The sequence below is a fragment of the Sylvia atricapilla genome, chromosome 6 (genome assembly GCF_009819655.1).
Source record: "Sylvia atricapilla isolate bSylAtr1 chromosome 6, bSylAtr1.pri, whole genome shotgun sequence".
Taxonomy (NCBI): domain Eukaryota; kingdom Metazoa; phylum Chordata; class Aves; order Passeriformes; family Sylviidae; genus Sylvia; species Sylvia atricapilla.
The window spans coordinates 24,469,649-24,494,150 of NC_089145.1; the positions used below are offsets into that span (position 1 = coordinate 24,469,649).

Genomic DNA, 24,502 nt, shown 5'->3' on the forward strand with positions numbered 1-24,502 from the left:
TGAAGTTTTACTTTTTCAAGACCAGAAGGTCCTTGCCAGAAACAAGAGAACAATTCAGCAATACCATGAGCTGAGGCACTTCTGTCCCAGATCAGCCCCACTGCTGAACCTCGACAAGGAATTGCATGGCTACATGCACTTCCTTGCTTGTTACTAGGGAAAAGTAATGTACCTCATGTAATTCTGCTAAGATAGAGGTTCAGTAAGTGGGTCTACACAGGAGCACCAAGGAGGGTAGCAGTATGCACAAGAACCTGACTCTATGTCCTTGCTAGTTATTAGATTGCTAAGTCTACTATATTTAATACTACTTCATGACTTAGAAGTCATTAGCCAAGGCTTAGTCACTGACAGGATACCCAAGTTGAGTAACTGTTCACAGCTCTGTAGGACTTCTCTGCCCCAGTATCCACCCTCAGTTGAAAGGAGCCTTCACACCATGCTGGGGAGCATCCCAAAGCCACTGCTCTCAGAGAACCAAAAAGCAACTGCTCCCTCTGCCTGAGCAAAGAGCTCACACTATGCTCGTGTTGGGGGTGCTTATGTCAGGTCAGGTATTTCCAGCTGGCCTTAGACACAGAAAATAGGGAATAGAAATCTCCAAACTGGCATCCATTTCATGCCACTTTCTTTACAACAGCCTCCAGCAGTCCTGTGCTGCTTCTGAAACAAAGATGGTATCTTTACTAATGGTTACTGATGGCTTTTTCTTTCCCAAGAACTGACCAAGGCTTTTTGAACTCAAACTGTTAGCACCCACCACTGAGGAGGTACTTGTCACAAAGCTAAGCAAGGTGTAGACTTGTTCAATCTACCATATTGTACTTTAACCAAACATGTCCAATTCTAAATATCAGCAAAAACAATGAACAGTCATTCCCTACTTGTCACACAGTTTTACCCAGTTGAGAAAAGATGCCAGCGTGGATGAATCCCAGCCTACGAAGATTTCTTGAAGGAAGCTTTTCCCTTATCTTTCTTTGGCTGGCCTGAAGTGTCTGTGTCATTCCCAGTGCTACTACCTGAGCTTCATCTCTTCCAAATACCACCATCCATATCCCAGGTACTGACAGAAACCTTGAAAATGTCATCTCCCCCACCTCCACAAAGCCTTCTAGATCACTTAAGAGATGTAGCCTCCCCTCCCTCTGACTCTTTACTCCCACTGATTCAGCCCCAAAAATTCAATTTACCAAGTGAAATAATTTGTACAACAGCAAAAAGAGGGTTAAAGACATTTATAAAAAGTTGTATTTACAGACCATTGCCTAAGCATGAAACTCTCCAAATGACAGAAGTCACAATTTCTGTAACCTATGTGTACAAAGTGCATGTTTTTCCCCTTTCTCCTCTCTGCAGCAGAAGATGGGGTTAGGGGAGTATCTCTTTTTCTTTATACCTTTCTACCCCCAAGACAATGGGAGTAACAGCTGGGTCAGACTGAAGGGGACAAGACCTGTTGATGACTGGGTTATCCACTAGGCAGACTATGAGTAATAGTTTAGAAGAAAGTAAGGTTAAGAAAAGTGACTCTCTACCTGTTCACAGTCTGCCCAGTGGATTCTCTGCAGAAAAAGAACGTAAGATCAATGCCCCAGGGAATGGGAAGGAAAGGTTATTCAGCTATTCATTAAATTTATTCACAGACTCCATTCAACCACTTCAGGTTTCTCAGGTACATTTGACTCAGTTTCTATTCACAACCCTGTTGCTCTGGGTTCAAACACAGGCTCCAAAACTGAATCTGATTATCTCAGTGGGAGACAACTCCTGTACTCCCCAAGCAGTTAGCTGCATAAGCTCACATATAGCCCCACACTATCTGTGTCAGGCAGGGATGAAAGGTTTTGGACAGCAAATGAAAACAGTGCCAACAGCAGCCTATTGCACGGGATGAGCTACTCCATCTAATTCCTCTTGGAAACAGCCATGGGAGAGAACCTTCTGCAGTACTACCCTCCCCTGTACTCTTTGGTGGTAGGCCAGAGGTGCTCTGTCAGCTCTGTGCTGACCTGACAAGTAACAGGACTCGGCAAGGAGTGTATGGTTAAGAGCCAGGAAAGCTACACAGTCACTTTGCTAGGCTACAAAGCACCAGCGTGAATGCAAGTGGCAAGGAGCAGTGGGCAGGTACAGGAGTTCACTGTGTGGAAATTCAAAACACAGATGCCAATACAGAAAAGAGAAAATGGAATGGACACTGGACTCTGAGCTCGAGGAAGACTCACTTCAAGGAGCTGACGTGTAATACATCCTATCAGTATCAGGCACTGCACAGGCTACACACCAGAGGCTTCATTTGAGAGCTCTCATTCAGGGAAGGAAACGCTGTAGAGTGCTGGGCCCAGGTGTAGCTTCCTTATTACCTGGATCAGATCTATTCCGAGATGCTGCTTTGCTCATATCAAGGCATGATCTTATTCTCAAAAGACTTCCTCCTTCTCAGAGTCACAGAATCAACTAGGCTGGAAAAGACACTGAGATCACTGAATCCAACCTACGACCTAACATCAATGTCAACTACAGCATGGCACTGAGTGGCACAACCAATCTTTTCTTAAACACCTCCAGGATGGTAACTCCACCACCTCCCTGGGCAGCCCATTCCAATGCCCAACCATTCTTTCTGTGAAGAACTTTTCCTTAATATCCAGCCTTAACTTCTCCCAGTGCAGCTTAACACTGTGTCTTCTTGTCCTGTCACAGGTTGCCTGGGAGAAAAGACAAACTGCCACCTGGCTACAAGGTCCTTTCAGGGAGTTGTAGAAAGTTCTTCTTCCCCAGATGTCTAACAGCTCTGAAGCCACCCATTCCAGGCAATAGCACTACAGCTCACCTGGCAGTGGCAAGGTTCTTTTGCAGGGAAGATTTTAAGTGCCTCTCAAATGTATCTGTTCTTGTGCTACAACTGACCTTCATTTTGTTTCCATCCCTCATAAGCATTACCCTGATTTACTCAGAAAGCATTTCCTTCCTCATCAGCCTAGCCTAATGAAAGAAATACCAGGTTTTCCCTGTTCTCTCGTAGGATGGGTACTCTATTTTTGACATTGTAGCAGCTTCCTTCTTAACTCCTACTATAATTTGAATTAATCAGCATACATCACTACCAAGTACTATTGATGAGAAAGGATGTTCACTATTTCTGAGATGTGCAGATGCTGATTCCTACATCAATGCATCAAGTCATGTGCACTGAGCCATTGTCAGAAAAGAAAGACACACCTGGGAGTGAGCAAGTTGACAGAATGTTCTGGCCCTTTTTAACATGGGCAGATTTTGGGCATGGCTGAGAAAAGATGTATTTGGCTCTCTGGATATCAGAAAGCCAAATATTCCCAAGCACAGATAATGCAGTGCCCTTCTGTGGCAGCTATTGGAATTACACAGTTATATGAGACTGGATTTTCTGTTGCAGATCGCAAGTTCCAGTCCCTCTGTGACAGCAGTTCCTACTCTTCTGGTGACCTCTTCAGCACTCTCCCTCTTCACTTGCAAGGTGCTTCTTGCTGGCTGTAGGGGAAAGTAAAAGAGACAATTTGCCTTGACCTCCCCATCATACTGAAAAGTTGGTAGAACATGTGACCAGCTCCTTCCCTCCTGGGATCTGGAGCATTGCAGGCAGATGACTGACCTGCTTGCTCTCCTGCTCTAGCCTATACCCTCACCAGATGGGAAAACTTGATTGTGAGGCCTCTCTGTGGAAGGAGAAGCAGCCACACAAGAGCAAAGGCACCAACAGCTGTGCTCTGTAACAGTTCCAGCAGCAGGGCACCGCTCTCCACCGGACAGCGGAGCTAACAGCGAGTTACGCAAAATCCGAACATCCGGCGGGCAGACCACTGCCACATTTCTGGGCTCTGGAATTACACTTTGGAACCTTACACATCCCTCCACAAGGAAGTCCTTTTTTTAATTAAAATGGTGGGAGTAAAGATTGAGCCTTGTTAGCTTCTAGAACCAGGCAGTCTAAGCCAGATCACACTAGGAACTACTCACAATCACAAACTCTTTCCAGGGATCTCTGAAGCAGGGAGACCTGTCACTTTGGCTCGTTTGTACAGTTCTTCAGGGCATGGCTCTTCCGTTCCCTCGTGTTTGCGTTTTGGAGAAGCCTGGTCTGCTTGAGACAGCCTCACTGCTATAGAAAGAAGAAGAGTCACTGCAATGATTCCTCTGCATTTAGATGGCCTCATAAGCACACCCTGGCCTAACCTGCCACAGAGCTGGGAGAAAGAAGACTGCACAAGCACAGACACATTTGGTCACAACCTCCCTGAAAACTTTTACCAAAAAATCTTTATTAAAAGCAGAATTAAGTCATCCAGAAAAAACACAAAAGTATCCTCCTTTGACAGAGGACAGCTTAATTATACCTGATTAACCCTACAGTGATCTGCACTTCTCCCTCAAGTGGCTGTATATGATCCCATACAGGCAATAAAAGAGTCACATTAATGAACTCTTACTCTTCAGCCATTTTAGAATTGAAGGCTCACTGGGGACTTCCAAAGAAAGGTAAAGGGATGCTAATGTAATCTATGTTTTCCTAGCTACACACCTGCTTCTTATTAGAAAAGGATCCTCTCCTGCCTATAACCTTTAAGGTGATATGAAAATCAAAAGCACACAAATTAGCTCCAACTCACCTGTGCTGGTGCTGCAGCCCTGCCCTGAAGCTGAGTCTGTGACAGGGCCACTGAGATCTTCCACACACGAAGGGACAGATGCCAGCAAACCTAGAGAATGGCAAGAGGATCTTAGTTAAGAAACAAAACAAAACCAAATCTAGGCTGGGAGAAGCTTTTCACAGAAAGACCTTATTGATCACCAACCAGCACATCCATATCCCAAAGCAGGAGGAGTTCAGAGTTACACTGACCCAGTGCTGACTACATACACACACTGTGTGATCCAGCAGTGAATTTATTTAGAATATACTGCTGAGGTTTTCTTACAAAGTGAAGAATGGACCATTGGTGGTATATGGATGATGCCATGTTATCAGCAGCTCTCAGACCTAAACACAATCCCCTCTTCGCTGTCTGAGAACATAATAGAGCTTCCCCTGGAAACCAACAGAGCAGGTTTGGCAGGCACTGCTTCCTCTAGCAAGGACAGGCCAGAGAGACAAGTAATACCTATTTTAAGTCATGACCTTTCCTCCCAGCATTTTATCTCCTATTAAAAACACAAACTTTTGCGATTGTTGGTACTTACAGAGGCCCCTATAGCGTGACAGCTGCTGGTAGATCTGCTTCATGCGCTCGATGTTCAGTCGGCTGGTCTCCGCATGGTTCACCATGGGTTTGGGGTAGTCCACCCCAATGATGCACTTGGCCGCCTTCTGCACAGACTCTGGGGCATTCCATGGTTCATAGATATATCGTGAGGGGAATCCCTTTAGTTTGGGCAGATACCTCCTGCAACACAAGTAAAAAGCAGTGTAGCACACACAATGCAAGAAAGTGCTGTGCACCTGTGAGCCACTGTTTGACTTCAGCTTACAGATCCAGAAAAAAAGATGAGCTCCAATAACATCACTTACTTCACATAGTCACCACTGGGGTCCGTGCGACGTCCAAAGCCCACAGGACAGTAACAGTGGAAGAACTGTTGGAAGAACGCGCTGCAAGAGAGCCACATCCAGCTGCCTGCATTCACGCTGAAATCAGCATCCAGCAACAGTTCGTCAAACACCTGCAGCAATTGGAGGAAAAGGCACTGAGACCTTCCCTGGGCAGGACTTTGTGGCAGTAGGACCCAAGATGCTATTTCAAATGGCAGGCACAGAGCTATGAGAACAGAGCAGCAGCACTGAGGCGATCTGCTGGCTGAAGTCAGTTGGCTGGTCCACATATCTCACTTCCTGATACTTTCATTTAGGGAAGCATGGTCTGCTCACACTGATAAAGTGCTGGCTTATCATGCAGCTACAGACTAAATCACTACCTAGTGTTGGAGCAAGCTTTGGATATTGATCCTAGCCTGGCAGGCATAACAAGTGTAAAGCACCTGCCTTGGGAAGGGAGAGGATGCTGCACAGAAGAATGTGAACCAAAGCAAGAAAAAGAACCCCTCTGAAAGTCCCAGAGCACACTACCACCAAGAGGCAGAAAGGTTTCAGCAGTAACTCACTCACATCCATGCAGAGATGCTGCACTTTAGGCAGCACTTTAATTTATATTCTTTGTCAGCTTTGTTACTAGATGCTCCTGCCTCCACTTTTTGTGCAGGGCAGTATGTACACTGGGTAGGTTCATCTGTCTGTCCCTTCAGATGGCCCAAAAGGAGGGTCTTTTACCTCTTTCCTTGAGAGACTCTAGACTCAGAATTCACAGTCATGGAGCACTCCCTGACCAGCACGGTGATGGATTTTACAAGGAGGAAAAAGGTCTGGTTAAGAAGTGACATTAAACTTGTAAAGAAACAGATGGACTGAGAAAAGCTTTACAAACACAACCCACCCTCCCCCAAACTAAAATGCCCCCAAAACCGTAGTCTGTATTTACCAGTGGATCCCAAATACATTTAGCTATGGTTACTTGAGGCTTGTGATACAGTCAGAGCCTTGCAAGTGGAAGGCAGAAAGAAGTCAGGCTGTTGGCTGGCCAAGAGACTGCCAGCAAATCCTCTCTTCCATGCACCTTTTACACATGAAGCAAAAGCCATACCTGTGTGCCCATCCTTGCAGCAAGTGCCAGGGAGACTTTGTTTTCCTTATGACCTCCTGCAAACATCTGAAAATGCCAGGACTCACCCTGACTCCAGACTCCCAGCTGATCCAGAGGTCACCCCTGGTCAGGAAGCAGGCCACTGCATGCCTGGCCAGATGGTGTATCCACCCCTCTTGTCTCAGTTGGGTCATGATTGCATCAATCCAAGGGAAGCCTGTCTTGCCCTCTGCCCACTTTGCCAAGGCTTCAGGGTTCCTGTCCCAGGGGATTTGTATGCAGATGGGGTTGCCCTCCATGCGATCAAACTTTGGGTTGTTGGTAGCTGCTGTGTAGAAGAACTCCCGCCACAGAAGCTGTCCGTACAGAGAGAGGGGGGGTGTGCTGTTCCGCTTCACCTGTGCAGAGGGAACACGGATGTTCACAAGCACAGAAAGACTGGCCTCATGAAGCTGAGCTGTGAGGCACCCACGCATTTACACACATTTCCCAAGTCAGCTACTGACCACTGCTATCAAGGAGCTCAAAGCCAGATCACTCCTTATCAGAAAGCCCAGATGGTGAAGTCAGAGCACTGACACAGGTTCACTCAGTACAATAACAAGTGACTGGAATGATTATAAATTAACAGTCAAATGCTCTACGTGGCTCGTAACACAGAAGTCCAGACTGGAGAACAAGGTACCACCAGATTTAAGGCCTGTGTGAGTATACACAGGAGAATTACTTTCTTACCCAAAAGCCTCCTCTTGTAGTAGCAACAAGCTCAGCCCTACAATCAAACATTAGGGGAGGCAACTGTATCTTTTGCACCAATTCTGGCACACTGTCTGGCAACCAGCATCATGCTATATATGCTCAAACCCCACCTGCCCTCCAGGTGAACCATGTCTTACCTTCTTATACAGCTCCCAGAGACGATAGTAAAACAAGCGGCAGGACAAGCAGCCAAAACGCAGGTAGGGACTGAGTCCTGTAGGGCTGGCCAGCAATGAATTGGCATTCATCCTTGGTCTCTCGTAGTTTGCAACCCATGCCTAGACAGATTCAGGAGAAATGAGCCTAAACCCCCTTGTATTTGCAGTACACTGCTAAAGGCAAGCCTCTGTGCAGGTGGTGAGGCCACTCACATCTGACAGCACAGTCTCTTCTACTTATTTCCAACCACTGCTGGGAGAGATTTCCAGCAGGCAATCCCAAACCCCATGCCTCATTCAAGAAATGCAAAATCTTTGCTCCAGGATTTAAACCGGCAGTTATTTTGCCCAGGAGGATTAATTTGCTTTGTGTACAGGAGCTAACAACCCTGAGAGCTCCCAGGGATACAAGCTAACACAACTGTTTATGTTCAGGTATGCCTATCTCATTTCACACACTGAACAAGAAAACTGGGGAAATTCAGACCCTTTTGTTGAGCATCATGTTGATAATTTATTCCCTCTTCAGCACAAGTATTTATGTTTTGATTTCCACAACTGACATCAAGCCATCCAGCATTAATTAAAGAAGTACAAAATGGTTACAATTGAGTCATGGTTTGGCAGCTGGGTCACCTTTCACTACTCTGAAATTGCTTGCCTCGTGCATTATAATCAAGAGCATCAGCCCCATTGAAAAAAATCTGATTATTTCAACAAGGGGCTCAAGGAATGCCCACCAGTGAGACAACCTATTAAGAAGCTGATGGACTAGGGTAAGGCATTCTTTTATAAGCATGTACTCACACTAATACCTCAGGTAAAGATGAAAAAGAGATGGTGTGCAGTGTGCAGCAGGGACTGAACAACCTAATAGGAGAATTTCCAAGTTTGCACTCCTCTAAAGGAAACCGAGAAGTAGAAAAAAGGAAAAGAGTTGAATGTGCTTCAAACAGCAGCATAAATAATACGCTGCTCTAAATTTTTGGAGCTAAGGAAGTCCATGAGCTCCTTGCTCCACACAAAACCTAAAATCACAGGAGTACTTCAACAATGGCATACACTCCTTTCCAGAGATGAATGCTATGACCGCTGCTAAGAAGAGCAAAGAACGTGGTAATGGGCAACACTACATTTTTAATTTGGAGGCACAGTCTGCAGGAATTGCCACTTAAATAATGAGTTACCTTTCTTTCCAAGTGTTTATCCAGCCGTGCCAGAGCTTCTGTCTCCCCTCCCTGCCAAACTGCAGGAGCAAGACCATCTGTAGGAAAGCCTGAGAGAAAGAATTTTGTAAGATTTGAAGCCATGCCTAGACAAAGGGCATAGATATAGGATTATGCATTAACAACAGCAAGACAGTACATACTACAGTAGCCTAATTCAGCTTAGTTGCTGCTCTAATCCTTGTACAGCAGGCAAATCATGTAGGATATGGGGAGAGCCTGCTCATGACACTACACTTCAAGGGCCTCTCTCTGCAATGCTTCAGGCAGCCTTATGGTGACTTTCCCCATTGCTCACAGCCAGCATTCTCTGGTGTGTCAGCACGACTCACAGGGCTCTGCTCCAAAGGCCAGAGCAGCTGGCAGTGAAACATCTGCTCACAGCTCTGCCTTATAAAACACCTTGCCATTGACATCAGCAGCTCACTAGATAGCCCAGCTGCTCCTGGTGAGGCTCCTATTCTGCTGAGGCTGGTGCTGGGGAAGGCACTGGATTAGTGCAAAAGAACAACTGCAAAGCGGGAAGCAATAATGCAGTACCCCTGCACTGCTCTGGGCAGACAGAGGAGCCTCCTCTGGCAGCAAGCAGAGTAGTGTAAGGTTACAGGCAGTCTCACATTTGGCCAACAATAAATTAGATCCATGCAGGACTGCAGCCCGTAGGACACTCCTGCTGTGAAGCCCCATGCTTTTATATGACTGTTGAAACTGTGCCTTAAGGTACCAGTAGATACTTCCTATAAAGTTGGTATGGAGCCTCCAGTCACAGACACACAGACAGTATTCTGCATTAGTCCTTTCTTTCCTTGCATTTAGATTCACATCTCTGATGTTAGTCTTGCACTCCTCACACCTAAGCTATTCATTCTCCTTCTTTGAGTCTTACAGGACTGAAAGGCACAGCAGGATGAGTGAAAGGAATTTTGGTAATATCTTTTGTCTTGCTAAGTTCTCAAGTTGGTGCTGCTTGGTAATAACTGAATGAAATTATCTAAACCTGGTACACAGTTAGTTTACCTCTTCAGGTCTGTTACACAAGGTGCTTGAGACTGCAGTAGGAGGCACGCAGCTGGTGAGGACATGAGATCCTAGCACAGTGGTTACATGCTCAGTACAGCAGAGAACACAAGGACAGATGCAGAGCACTTCAGAGCAATGCTAAAGGGGATGCTGGGCATCAACAGCAGTGCAAGGGATACCAGTGTGTTATCACAAGGTTCGGCACTTGTTGAAAAAATTAGGCCATTCTATGGCTAGAGGCAGCTCATGTCAGATGAGAACATGTGCCAGCCACTGGAAACAGTTCCACTAGATCCTGTTTCAGCTAGTAGTAGTCCTTGCCTTCACTTCTGACACATACCCAGCTCCTCCAGGGATGGGACCCCATAGACATCGTCATGGTTCTCCTGGATGTCCACTTTACATGTTTCCATCTGCTGACTTATTACAGTGCTCACTGGCTTCTTTGGGAGCTCCATACGGCTAATGATGGCCTGGAAGCGCTTGTAGGTGAGGGGTGGCTTGTGGCCATTCAGCTCAATTATTCTGGAGATAAAATAAACAAGGTGAAACCACACAGCCTCACTACCACACAAGACACAAGGAAATGACATCCAAACTGGACCCTGCTATCTCTGTTCAGGGTAGCCTCTCACTCTGGATACAGAAATCTTTACAGACTTACATTTCATTTGATGCATCCCTCTAAGGGATATTAAAACCAACCAACCAAAATCCTAAAATACATCAGAAGACAAAACATCACATACTTCCTCATCTCCATAGGAAAAAAACCCTACCAAAAACAGCTCCAGCTGAATTAAGCTGAACATCACATCTCTCTCCAGAGCTCCACATCAGACCCCTGTAGGAAATCTCTATCTGATTAATGCTTGTCTCCCTGAGGTGCCAAATCCTAGGCATGCATCTGTTCCCCTGACACCTTGTGATATCCTGACTCTGACCTTACTTCCTTCTTGTATGACACAGAAGAGTCAGCCTGCTAAGTGACCCCTCCTCCACCTATCTTGGATGAGACAAATCCCAGTTTGCATCATTCCTCTCTCCCTGTGATTAGAGAGATCACTATCCTCCTCCATGCCATAAAGTCACGAGCAGCACTGTCTCATGGTATTGACCTGTGTCAGATCACACTATGGAGAAAGACAGTCAAGGTTTCCCATTCCTCTACTTCACCAAGCATCCACTGCCTGCTGGGGCCACGCAGTCTTATTTTTCCTGGGACAGAGCTTTGAGAAGCCCCCTGGGCAAGGTGAACTTCCTCAGGCTGAAAGATGCCATTTTTAACCCCTCTCCTGCAGGAGCGGAAGGAGTTAACAGCAAAGCCGATCGCCAGGGATCGCCAGCATTACATAAAGCGGAGGCAGGCAACCCCACAGCTCACACTGGAGCTGCAGCGGAGCAGCCTTCCCCAGCCATTACAATCAACAGCTTATGCAAGGGGCCGGGCCTGAAGCCGAGCGTTGGGGCGGGCGCCATGTGCCGCCCCTTCCCCCGGGGCCGCACGTGTGGCGGGGCGGAGCGACACGCCGGCGCCGGGCGCTCCCGCACGTGTGCTGCGCGCTGACCCGGCTTCCCGGGAGCGGCCCCGGCCGGGAGCCAGCCCTCACACACACCCGGCCAGGGAAGCGCAGCCTTCACACGGGCAGCACCATCGAACAGATTAAAAATGAACTCTCCTGCACTTTCCTCCCGGTTTTCTGCCTTTAAGTTGTAAGCACTGGGAGATAAAGAGATGAAGGAACAGGGCAGGAAAGGAGGGCCATCCGGATGTGCACAGAGTGCAAAGTATTGTACATTTTTAGTGCCAGGCTGTAAATATGGCCACGGTGTGGGCACAGCAATCTGACACAGACATACACGGGGACAGATGTATTTCCACTGGCCTTACAGCCAACACATTCTGTCCTGAATCACCACACCGGAGCACATCTTCTCTGCTTTCCTGCATGCACTTTTTCGCTGTCTGTCTCCATGTTCCATCCCAGAGATGGCAAGAAATGACAGAACTCATGAATACTACCCACCACACTCTTCTCTGTGGATGCTTTGTGAGTTCCCAAACAAGAGCAGCCAAAGATCCCCAGAAGATCAGTGTTTCCACTGGATGAGAAGTGAGGCATTTCCAGATAGAGCACTCTAGGTAGGTTCACTTGCTTCCACAGAAATTCAGAGCTTTGAAGAGAAAACGTGACAAAGCTGCACCACATGAGGTGCTTAGGATGGGGGCAGGGAAGCTACTTCTTCCACACTGCCACTTCTTTCAGTCCTGCTAAAGCTGCTGTTCAGTCTGATATCCACACCACTGTACAAGATTCACAGCTAAAACTTCTGTGGACAGCTAGCTACTTGGAGCAAATCACTGTAACTAGCAGACGGATGCTAGTGCCTGTACTTGAAATCCTCAAGGATGTGAACATGAGTAAAGATACCTAGTATAGCTCCTGAATTCCTAAAGAGTTATTGCATCTGCGACACAAATATTTTAAGATAGGACTACGACAAGTTGCACATTTCACAGCACCTGACACTGCCATTATGCACTAAATCTGGACCTTTCACAATACTGCCAGGAAAAGAAGTCAAGAATATTGGGTATTGCACAATATGGGATATTATACTACACTTACTGGGTATTGTAAGTGTATTGTTACACTGTACAGTGTAACAGTACTGGGTACTGTTCAGCCTCCTCTACAAAGAATTGTACAGTAAGTTCCCCAAGCAGGAGTCCTTTCTTTCCTCATACTGACCTTCTAATCCAGGCCATACACTTTCACTAGCAAAAAAAGGGAGGCCTCTACCCAGGATTTAATACCCCTGCTTCATCCATCTCCCTCAGCCCAATTTGCCACATGTGGCAGTTGTTCTAGTTGACGCAGAACAGAGAATCACTGTATTCATCACACAGAACCTAACACTGATTAGTGCCCACACCCAAAACTGGCTGTTCTACCAAACTAGCAATATGCTGCCCAGCACTATCTGACAGTAGTACCTTGAGGCCAGAAGTTATGATGGTTTGTTTCATCATCAGTTACACTTTACCTCAGGAAAGCAGGCAACCCAAACCTGACTAAAAAATTCTACCACTGCTATGATTATTAGGTATCCTACAGTCAGTCATTTGTGACAAGAGTGTCTGCAGACTCAAACGCACGCCCTCACAGGTGCAGCTTGTGAATCATCTCCACAGAAGTGCCCCTGCAGGATGGCTAATGAGCTTAGGAGAGCTGCTGGCCTCAAATACCCGACACCTCAGCTCGCTTGCAAATGACAAGGCTGGATTCTGGCAAGGGACTGAATGTGCTCCCCCACGTCCTTGCGGGAGGAAGAGCTGGCTGCCAGCACTGGGCACACAGGCTGCCCAATGCACACGGACTGTTTTGTTGGCCTCGCCAGCTTATGCAATTGCTCTGATCCAAATCCCTGCTCCAGAGCTCATGGAGGGCTCTATGTACGTAGAACAAGAGGTATTTCTACACATTCAGAGAGATGGAGAGATAACCAACTGATCTGAACAAAGAACAAACAATTCAACTTCTGCAGAACACATACTGAGATGATGAGAGCTGAAGAAGTGACTTGGTGACAGGCTGGGTATCTGCAGTGGGGGAAAACACCTGACACCAGAGACAGGAGACGATACAAGATGTGGCAGGCAGAAGATTGAGTAAACCTTCTTAGAAATAACCCACCTTTTTGACATAGTGTACTGAACTGCAGAAACACCAAGGCATGCACGCTTCCCCATGCTTGGTTCCTTTCAGTTAGTACGTGCTCCTAAGAGAACACATCCTACTGTCATTTCAGCCTTAGGCTAGGTAGGGTATGTGAGGAAAAGCTGATCATCAGGTACACTACAAAGACACAAGATCACAGTGTTCTTTTCTGACCTAAGCCACTCTCGCTGAACAACCCAGCCTGCTGGGATTACAGCAACCACAGTGCTGACCATCAGTAAACACACTACGAAGGATTTAAATCCTAAGGAGGAGAAAACAGGCAGATGGAGGGAAGAGACAAAACAACCTGTCATCTGGAAGTTGTCAGACAGAATAATTGTCAAGTAAAGGCTTATAAGCAGGCTAAATTGATACTCAAGAGATTATTTTTTCTGTCTGACTTCTACAATCTGAGCATTGCTAATCTTGACTGGGAATTCCCAGATTTTCTTCTGAATATCTTCCAGCACTGATGTTCATTTTCTATACCCCCCCTCCTCCTTGTTTTGGGGAAGAGGAGGTGAAAGATGCTCTGATAATCACATTGCTATGCTGGCAGTGCCAACAAGGGGCACACTAATCTTCCTACTGGGTAAAACTGGTCAAATTCAAAAGTTAACTGAACAGGCTCTTGGCAAATGTTTAAAAGGAGCTGGTAGAGGTAGTACCAGGAATACACTACAGGAGACAAGAGAAGTGCTGCAATAATTTATGGAGGAGTGAAAGATTAGTCTAAATTGTTTGAAACTGGGCTGACAATCTTGTCAGAAACCTGATTAAAAATGGATGAGAAGTAGGATGCCGCCACCAGGTATTATTACCACCTGCTAATTATGCAGAAAAAGCATTATGCTGAGCAGAGGAACAACACATACTGTGAGTTAGAAGACTGGATAACATAGCTGGAGGGAGAGATACTCTGGGACGTCCAGGAGAAATACAGTATTAAACTGTATTACCACCTGCTGAGAAATTTCAGAGATGCCAAGAATCAAGAAATGCCAGAGTAACTGGAGACTTCAAGTACATCCACACAGACTGGGTATCTATCACACCCCATCACCTGCCAAAACCCAGTTTTCTAGTTGCCATAAATGACTGCTCCACGGAACAAGAAAGCAAGGACCCACAAGAAGTGTCAATTCATGATTTAGTCTTAAACAGTGCTAAGGTATATCTGAAAATATTAGTTATCACTTGCTTGCTCTAACTGTGACTTTAGCATGTGTCAATTTAACACTCTTCCAGGAGCAACAATACCATACAGATGTGAAAAAGTATTTGAGAAAGATCACAAGAGTCAACACAATTAAAGAATAGCATCAGCTAAAACAACAGAGGTAGAATCTTTTGGGAAAATAAAGACAATGATAGAAACCCAGCAAACTTTGGTAGGTTAAATTAAAAACCACAGCTTTCTTTCACCTTCTAATCTAAATCAAAGTTTGAGATGCCTCTTAAAAAATGTAAGTAGTAAAAAAACCTGAACGAAAAACATCCCCTTTAGAGACAGTCCAAGATACTTATAGGGCAAAGAGGTGATCAGTTCATTAAAGAAAGGAGAGACTGTAACAGCACAAGAAAACCCCTGCATATATTTTTGCAGGTGTATTCACTATGGATGTATCTAGGTCTAGCTATCTATGACTCTTGGTTTCTTTTAAGAAAATCTATCAGATGTGATTCTATCAGATTGGGAGACCAGGAAAAAGTGCCACAAAATGATGCTATGCTCGAAAAGCTGGCCAGGACCACCAAATATTTATCCAGAAATTGTACAAGATGGAATGAAATACACAAACTAATAGCTGCTGCATGTCATACAAAACTGTCCAGATACTGTGAGAGGAAAAAAGAAAGTAAATACAACTCCAGCTTTTTAAAGCATTTCAGGGGCATAAGAGGGACAAATGAAGACTGATATAAGCATTAGGCAGATGGGTAGAAAATAGTAATGGTAAACAGTGAATACATGGATATATGCAATATGCTTGAGGGTTAATTTGGCCTTGGTAAAAGGGAAGTTGTGCCTGAAAATCTATCAGAGACATTTGAGCCTGGGGCAAGGGAGATTTAATTGATATATATTATGTGAATTTTGAGAAGCCACCTGACTAGATCTCTCACTGAAAAAAATTTAAGAAACCACAATAATTTGCAATAAGGAAAGGTCCATGCTGACAGAAAATTCTTTGATATACAGAATTAGAGAAGGAATCTATTTTTCCAACAGGAAGAGAAGTCCTACACAGAGCTGAGCTAGGGCTTCTGCTGCTCTTTACAAAATATCTGGGAAGGGACAAGAAAGAGCACGATGATAAACTTTACTGACGCAATAAGCTATCTGGGATAGCTAAAGATAAAAAGCAACTTAAAAATTTCCCTATATACCACATAACCAGCTGCCAAAAATATCAGATGAAATTGTAGTGTTGGTCATGTTGTTTCTCCATATGCATAGCTATGCAATCCTAAACTTATTTATACAGCAGCAGCCTCTCAAATAGCTACGACCATTCTGGAAGGATGCCCTGAGACATCAGTTTAATGTTTAGCAGCACTTAGAAAAAGCAGAAATAATGCTACCGACTTAGGAAAAGACAAGACACACTACAACATACTAAAAATCCATGTTGCTTCTACATTTTGCACACTAGTTGTCATTTTCACCACCACTCTCCAGCTCTAGAAATACCTGAAAGTATAAAGAAAGGTGATAAAACTTACAAGAGATTTAGATTTAGAAAACTTACAAGATATTTAGAACAGATTCCACCTGAAACTTTCCACTTTGGAAAAGACATAGGTGACGTGAAGATGAATGTGATGAACATTGGAAAGGTGAGGATGTAATAAACACTGGTAATAAACACGGTCTTCTGATGCAGAATTAGAAGAATTAGAAGACAGGTTCAAGAATCCTCCTCCTCCACAGACAAACATTTCCATACAATATGTGCTAACTGCAAAGCTCCTTCCCACAGCAAATCATAGATGTTAAATATTTATAGAAGAAAATCTACATTCAGCATTACTGGCCAAGTCACACCAGAAAGAAAAGCAGAAAAAAAAAGGGAGAAAGAAATGAAAGCAAGCAACCTGTAAGAATAGTACTGAGACACTGTACTGACTTTGAAGTCAAGCATACCCTAGAGTCTTAGCTGAAAGACTGTCACCACCATTTAAAATCCCATGTATATAGAAAGATTATACATATAAGTAAATATATAAAACTCATAATCAAAACAACAAACACAGCAAACACACAACAAAAACAAAGCATTCAAGTTTTAGAAAAAGGAAAGTTTGTCCCAATCTACCTTGTCTTACTTCTTCCAGATGTCGGTTAAAAGCCCTGCTTTCAAAACCTGTTTGAGACAACAGCTCAACTATGTTTATTACAATGAAGCAAGAACAAAGCACTCCATACATTGAGGACATGCTCAAGGAGAGCAATCAATAGGACACAGCTGAGCAAATTAAATGACACTCAAGTACAGAGTTTAATAAGCTTGAGACAACACCTTTCTGTACATTCACGTCACTGTGAGCACTTTGACGTGTTCTAATCAAAAGTGGAGTGTGCAGAGTAATCCTTATAGGCTCACTCGGCATGACAGCAGTCAGTGTAATGGAAGAGACTGAAGTCTTTGCAGACATGACAATCCCAGCCTAGCCTAGACAGCACCTCTGTCCCTTCTCTCTCCGTACCTGTCCAGGTCATAGAGGGTGTGGGAGTTCTCTATCACCACCTCCACACCAGCCTCCTTGGCCAGTTTGACGATAGCTGCATCCCTCTCCTTTCCAAACGGCTCCGAGTCATATTCAAAGGTGAGACGAGTGACTCCCCACTCCTGCAACAAAAACAATACAGCCAGCTGTCAAACAGAAGAATATTTCTAACCAGCACAATTACAAATTAAGATTTCAGAATTCCTGAGCAGTTTAATATTCTGGAAGTTTTGAGAGCGTTGCTGTGAGGAACAGCAATCTGGATTTGAGATAACCAAAGAAGCAACAATTTTATCAGCTCTAGCAAACATCACATCTGCTATGCAAATTTGTAGATGTCAGGTTTAAAACACATCAGAGGAGGTTCAGTTCTCTTCTATTACTGTTCTTAGGTTTCAGCTCAGTCCCTGAGCCTACCAATACCACGTTTTGTTGCACATGCTGTCCTGAAGTAACCTTACCATCCTCTGCCAGCATTTGCAGAAAAAGCATTTCAGAAAATTCTTTCAACAGAAGTTGTGCTCAACCCTCTCTGTTTTTATGTGGCAACATTAAGTAAAACCAATACATTCTAAATTTTTCCTGATGTCTCTAAAGACATCACACAATAGGAAAGCAATGTCCAACCCAAACAGAAAGAAACAGAAAATTGCAGGACATAGGAGAGCAACTGAGTGAACCTTTCTGGTGTTCACAGTAGAGTATGATACTGCAATTCAGATTTAAAGTCCTGCCTTTTTGGAGTTATTTTAGAACTGGAGAATTTAGAATGGTTGAGGCTGGAAGGAACCTTAAAGATCACGTAGATCCAGCCCCTCTAGTCAAGGCATGCACTTATTCTGGTCTTCCTACCTTTAATAGATCCCTCACAAATTGCATGGCATAGGCCTTATGGAAGAGCACTCAGCCTCTTCTAGGTTTTTCTAGAGCACAGATTGTTCTCAAAGTCTATGGCCTAGTTTTTTCCCTCAGAAAATGAATCCTATGAGAAGAGGTTTAATGGTTTCCACAGCGACCCTCCCAAGACATCCATCAAGCAGAGCAGCAGCCCACAGATTTGTTTAACAAACACAACCAGAAACCTACAGACAATTAAGAAAACCCTCACACAACTAAGAACCACATTATTCTAGTGAGACAGTCTAAATCACCCCTGTATATACAGGAGACTTTTCTACCTGCGAAACAGAAGCAAGGCACAAAGAACAAATGTGATTAGCTCCCTGAAGACCATTAAAAATAATGCCAAAGATGGGGAAGGGGATTTAGAAGCAGAAAACAACTGTACAAGCTACCTACATTTCTAAACTTGCAGACTCAGCCCTAAAATTAATTTTAGGAAGGACAGAGAAATTAACCAGTTATGAAGCAATGAATGTAATCTTAAAGAGATTCTCCACCCATTTTTCAAAATAAGAACACGACAGCATCTCTAACTCAGAGCAGGGGTCAGACAGATACATTCCAGGCCTTGCCCGGCTCCTACGTGATTTAACATTTCACTTTAAACTTTTCTTTCTTCTATAAGAAAGCCAGTATCAACTGGAAGGCTTGGAAAAGATGGATTTGATCTCAAAGAATACACAATACTACCTTGAAACAATGGAATAAAAAAACCATTAAGGCTTACAGGGATTTTAGGTAAGCATCCAACACTTTAAATTCATGTATTTCCTACAGAAGGCCACTGCTCTATGTGATGCAGTAGTACACAGGAAGCAGAACACAATCAACCAGAAATCCTGTTACCTGTATGACAGTAAATTGCTGCAGATATACAAAAGAAAAATCATGACTAACAACTTGCCTCTTAGTATCTAACCTAGACCAAAGAAAAACTGTAGGGGGTAAAAACCCCAGAGGAATTGTGAGAATACTTCAGTGAACAAACAGCACACTTTTACAGAAGAGGTAAAACTACAGACATTTATTCAGAAGAAGCCAGACAAGAAACTTCTGCAAAGTTAACACATTGCTAACAAGTATACTTGTGATGGTATCCATGCACAGTAGTGCCTTTGCAGTGACTGTTAGTGACAACATAGCTCAGCTACTGGCAGCCAGAGCAGAAATTACATTAGGTCTAAGTATTGCAGTAGCAAATGTGACATAACTCTCCTGTCCACAAAAGCAGACTGTGAGGTATGGGCTGCTACTAGTTCAGCGTTCAGGGTTGCAGCTTTGGAGAGGCCTCAATCCTTACCAAAGCCACACAATTACGGTGTAATAGCATAAACTTCCTTCTACTACTTTTTTCCGTCTACTTCTTTCAGCTATGATACAGCACATCTGAGATACTCATCAGCTCACCTGCCCAGACCAGAGTGCAGCAAAATGCATTACTGTCTGATTACACAATCAATCTCTCCAAATTTCAGAATCCGCCAACTTTTTTTTGTTCTTTAACCAAAGCAGGCATTTTTCTCTGATAAAGTTTTAATTATCCTCTGAATACCCTAAACTAAAGAGAGCATGAACTACTATCAGCTGAACTTATTTGCAGACCAAAAGATAAAAATAATCCAGAATCTGAAAAGGCTAAAAGCAGCACATAGTTTGTGTCATGTGTTAAGATGCAGAAGCCAAAATAAGTATCAGTGTCCCTTCTCATCTGCACAGTCCAGTTCCTCTCCCCAGTACCAACTGCCCTCCTCCAGAAAATACACATCAGAACCATTTACAGAAGGAGGGTACAGATTTAAGGTTCTCTCTCCTTCTCGGCAGCTGGTCTACAGTAGGATTTGGGGGACACTAATTCTGTGCTGTAAGGCACAGACCTCATGATACTCTCAACTCATGACTACAGGGAGCCATGCTTTTTTCATTTAGTTTTGTAACACTATCAAAGACATTGTCAAAAAGGTTCAAAGACATGGGGAAATACAGTCTTAGAGCAGAATGGAAAAGAATGATACTGTATGAGAAGCTCTGATATGCAAGGAGATGCTCTTGTTAGCCCTGACATCTGCAGCACTGACATATCACTTTAGAAATGTACCCCACTAATCCATTATTGATCACCAAGGTAACTGCATATTCCACATCCTAAACAGTACATCAGCAGGATGCTTGGACACAAACTATATCCATCCTGCTGCTGAGATGACTAAACTGCACTCTTGAACAGAAAAGTAAAGGAAGGTCAGCTAACATAAAAGCTCCTGAATTTTGAAATTTTAACACAAAATCTTATTTGCAATTCACATACAGATCAGTGCACTTCTGTTGTCTGTAAAGGTCTGTGGACACGGTAATCTTCCTAAGTAAAAACTGCAGCAAGCAAATAGCCACTAGGGAAGAAGCTCTAAACAATGAAGGGTCTGTGTGTCACAGAGCAGCCCTGTGAGAGGTGACTTAGAGAAACAAAGTTCAAGAAGACCATCCAAAAAGAGAAACCTGAGCACCCTGATACCAGGTTACACCCTACAACTACATTTCTTTGCAAGTCTGAATTCAGCTGCGATCTGGCTCCCAAGCTGGCCCTTATAGAGAATAGTTAGTTAGCTGAAGTTACGGAGGGAAGTTTGTTATAGTGAAGAACTAGTTATAGTTAAAGAGATGCGAAAGGAATCACTAATCATTAAGGAGTGAAAGCAAGTTTAGCACCAGGTCATTAATTTTTCTTCATTATGCTCCACAAAATTATTTTCTTACTTTAAAGAGTCTTGGGAAGACATCTGTTGGCTGCCCTCGCACAACAAACAAGCGAGAGTTCAGTTTCCTTAAACTGTTGTCCAGGTCTTCCAGGGACTGGAGAAGAAATCTGCAAAGAAAAAACAGCAGTTAGTGTCAGTCAGATGGGTTACAGCTAAAAGGCAAATGAGAATTTCCATGGAAGTCCAGCAAACCTGCATCACCAAATCAAACTGGAAATTTGGACAAGAACCAGAAAACAAGAATTCATATTTATCTATGGTCTGTCTAGCAGCTTTTAAGATTGCAGCATCAGCCAGCTCCCATTCATTCATATGCAATTTGTGCTTGTCCAGATCCAAGAGGTTTCCAGGATTTTCTTCTTACTGCAACCCACTTCACACATTCTCTCTCAGAGGTGGGAGAACACCCTTGTCAGCTCTTCTCTCCACATTACATGGAGAAAAGCAAAAATCATGTAATCCCCTACTGTATATTTTTGCACAGGTTTTGGAGCAGAAAGGGATTTTGCATATGCAGTAGAAAAATTTTGATGCACTATTTCAAGAAAAGTAATGAAATACTGCAAGAATTGTGCAAGTTTTACAGTTCTAGCTACGAATACACCATGTCACAGGAGAGTGCTCTCCCAGCTCATCAGTAGCACAAGACTGAGCACCAAGATCTCCCAAGGCAAGAATCATCTGTAGTTTGAGTTTGAGCTGCAAAGAGAGCTGCAATTCACCTTGCACCATGAAGGCACAGAGATAAGAGCACACCAAGAAATTCATCTATTCCCTCTCACCCCAAAACTCTAAAAAGCCATGTAAGTGCTTTCTGCATTTAATGGTATGTCTTACTGATCCCCTACTAAGCTATAAAACACCAAATGTATAATATTTGCTTTCCCAGTCACACATCACCCCACCTACATAGTAACTTCACTTTGTTTTGTTTAGCTCTGCAAAAGACACCAGCTTTAAAACTTTACTGTCTCCTCATAATCTGGCACTGCTGGTAAACACACAACCCTTTGGAAGTGAGCCTGTCAACCCTTACCTTGCCCTCCATCCTCCATGCCCAGTCTGCAGTGTGATCTGCCAGGAGCGAGTATCAGCCTCAGCTCCCTAAAGACCTCCCACAGCTAAGGAAAGCCAAGCTACGACTGCACTGCAAAGCGGTAACTTCCCTCTCCTCAGCTGCACTGCCCATGATGAGAACTGTGAGCTTCCAGATGGAACAAGTTGGCCCTGCACTTCTGGAGGGAGAAAAGGGTGCAGGGTTCACAGAAAGAAGGGCACTCTATCACAAAAGGGAACACCACGAACCAGGTCCAGGTAACCTAAACAAACCACTCCCTGAGCCCCAGCCCAATTTCCGTTTATGAAGTATGAGCATCAACCGTCCCAGGCGTTGTAAAAATTTTAACAAGAATTAATCCTATATGGCTCATACATGCTGTGCAGTTAAATAACAAGGGATTATCAACATGAAAAATTTGTGAGAACTACATAAAACATAAGCATTTGCCTTTGAAGAACACAACTCTGAATACAAATATTTGGGTTAAAAAATTAGCAAAACATGGCCAAGGCTCACAATGGAAATGAACAGAACTTTGGCCAACATAAGTAACTTGCTAATATGTTTTTTGCCTAACAGCCAGTGGTGCTCGTTTCTGACATCCTCAGTAGTTCCACACCTCCAAGAAAATATTATTTTTAAAAACTTGGCTTGCTCATATATTCCATGATTACATCGTCAAGAAGACTCCTAACTGTTTCCCTCCCTTCACAACAGTTGGTGGAAACAAACAAGGATTAAACAGATCAGGAATTAATCTGTTGTGGCACCACTTGGGTTCTTCCAAATGAGGACAGTCAGTAACAGCAGCAGCACGTGAAAGGCATTTCTCTCTGCTGCCGCCTGTAGAAAGTCTGTTCTATGGAAAGATCGATTCAGATACCTGTAACAGAATTCACAATTTTCTGTACTTTGAATTACTACACTAAGGTAACTTCTGTACATTTACAATTCTTAAGCCAGCCTCTGCTGTGAGATTCTAGAAACACATAGACATGACCCATACAATCCCATTCCTTGGGCTGAAGCTAAGTCACATAGCATAGGCAATCAATTACAACTACAGTTTCCCTAGTGCACAGCCACGTGACATTTCCAAGAGCTCTCAAAGCATCTTTAGCTAGATGCTTCCTCCGAGGGGGTAGTGGGAGATCTGCTTCACTTGTTTGCACCAGGAGAATCCCTATCTGGATTGGGGTTCCAAATGTTTGGGTTGCTGAGACTGATACAACAGCATTATGTAATGCTATTGGCTACAGGTACATGAGATCTCGATCTTTGCACAGACATGACTCATGGTATACATTTTTCCATCTGCAGAGAGGAGGAAAAGCCCATACAGCTTCATCTCTACTTTCTTAGCAGCGGCCGATGTGTATTTCCGAAAAAAACCGGAGTGATGGGAGGAACGGAGCTGCGTGCGCACATGCCTACGCGCGCCCGGCAGCCCAAGGGCAGAGGGGAGGCGTGGTGCAGCCACGAAGCTGAAGAGGATTCTTTGCCCTCGTCTCTAAATTCAAAGAAAAGGGTTTCCCAAAGCTACACGTCCATCGGTTGCTGCTCTCATACACTCGCCCCCCTGATAAAGTCTAATGACGTTACATAAAGTTGAAGGCATCCTCCCACACAGTCAGGCAGCACCGCCGAGAAAACCGAGCCGAGGCCAAGCGGACAAGGCACAGCCGCTCTCCCGAGGAAGGGCCGGGAGGAGCAGTAAGCGGGCCCGACACGGAAACGTGTGCTGCTGCGGCCTGAGCGACAGGGCCCACACCGTGCCCAGAGCGCCCCGGTGCCGCGGGAACCTCCTCGTCCCGCACGGTCCCACCCGCGGCCCGCTGCCACTCACCGCCAGCGGTTGATGCCCACGGCGGAAGAGGCGGCGAACCAGGGGTCCAGGATATAGATGCAGCGGAGGGACGTGGCGTCCCGCAGCGCTTCCTGCAGCGCCGGGTTGTCGTGGAGCCGCAGTCCGCGGCGGAACCAGTGCACGGAGCGGCACAGGGCCGGCGCCGGGCCCAGCGCGGCCGCCGCCGCCATCGCCGCCGCCCGAACCGCGGCCCTGGCCCCGCCCCGCCGCGTGATTGGCGCGCGCGGCGACAGCCAATCAGCGCGGAGGGGCGGGCGGGCGGCGAGCCGGGGCGCCGTGCTGCCCCCCAGCGGCCGAGGCCGCAGCTGCCGCCTGAAACCGCCCCGGAAATGTCGCTGCCGCCCCCGAGAGGCACAGAGCGACCCCCGAATTCCGTCAGCAGGGTCGGCCGTTACACGTCAGCGCTAAATCTCCCTTTCCGTTAAGGAAAGAAAAAGCAACAAAAAGATGTTCAAGGACCCCAAATGGCTGCCAGCATCGTAAAGGTATCTGTGGCCATGAAACCTGGAGCAGGAGCCTCTTCCACTCCCTCAGATTCAACCGGAACTTATGCTGGGCAGAAATGGAGTCTTCTTCGGGAGGTGTGGCCAGATATCACTCACGGGCCATGGTGTATCATGTAGGA

At 44.9% G+C, this 24,502-nt stretch overlaps 1 protein-coding gene across 2 annotated transcripts; it reads right to left on the minus strand.

Moving 5' to 3' along the window:
- Positions 1-1,223: 1,223 nt before the first annotated feature.
- On the minus strand, positions 1,224-24,069 carry CRY2 (cryptochrome circadian regulator 2). Of its 2 annotated transcripts, none has more exons than XM_066321194.1 (12): positions 23,857-24,069; positions 20,949-21,057; positions 17,274-17,416; positions 10,178-10,362; positions 8,779-8,867; positions 7,571-7,711; positions 6,761-7,072; positions 5,549-5,700; positions 5,221-5,423; positions 4,650-4,739; positions 4,000-4,138; positions 1,224-3,513 (listed from the first exon to the last, which is right to left on the minus strand). In XM_066321194.1, exons 1-11 carry the CDS (start codon positions 24,045-24,047, stop codon positions 4,002-4,004), a joined length of 1,752 nt encoding a protein of 583 aa, XP_066177291.1. In that variant the 5' UTR covers positions 24,048-24,069; the 3' UTR covers positions 1,224-3,513; positions 4,000-4,001. The 2 variants fall into 2 exon arrangements, with proteins under 2 accessions (XP_066177291.1, XP_066177290.1); XM_066321193.1 differs by having other exon boundaries at positions 4,000-4,141.
- Between the last annotated feature and the right edge of the window lie 433 nt (positions 24,070-24,502).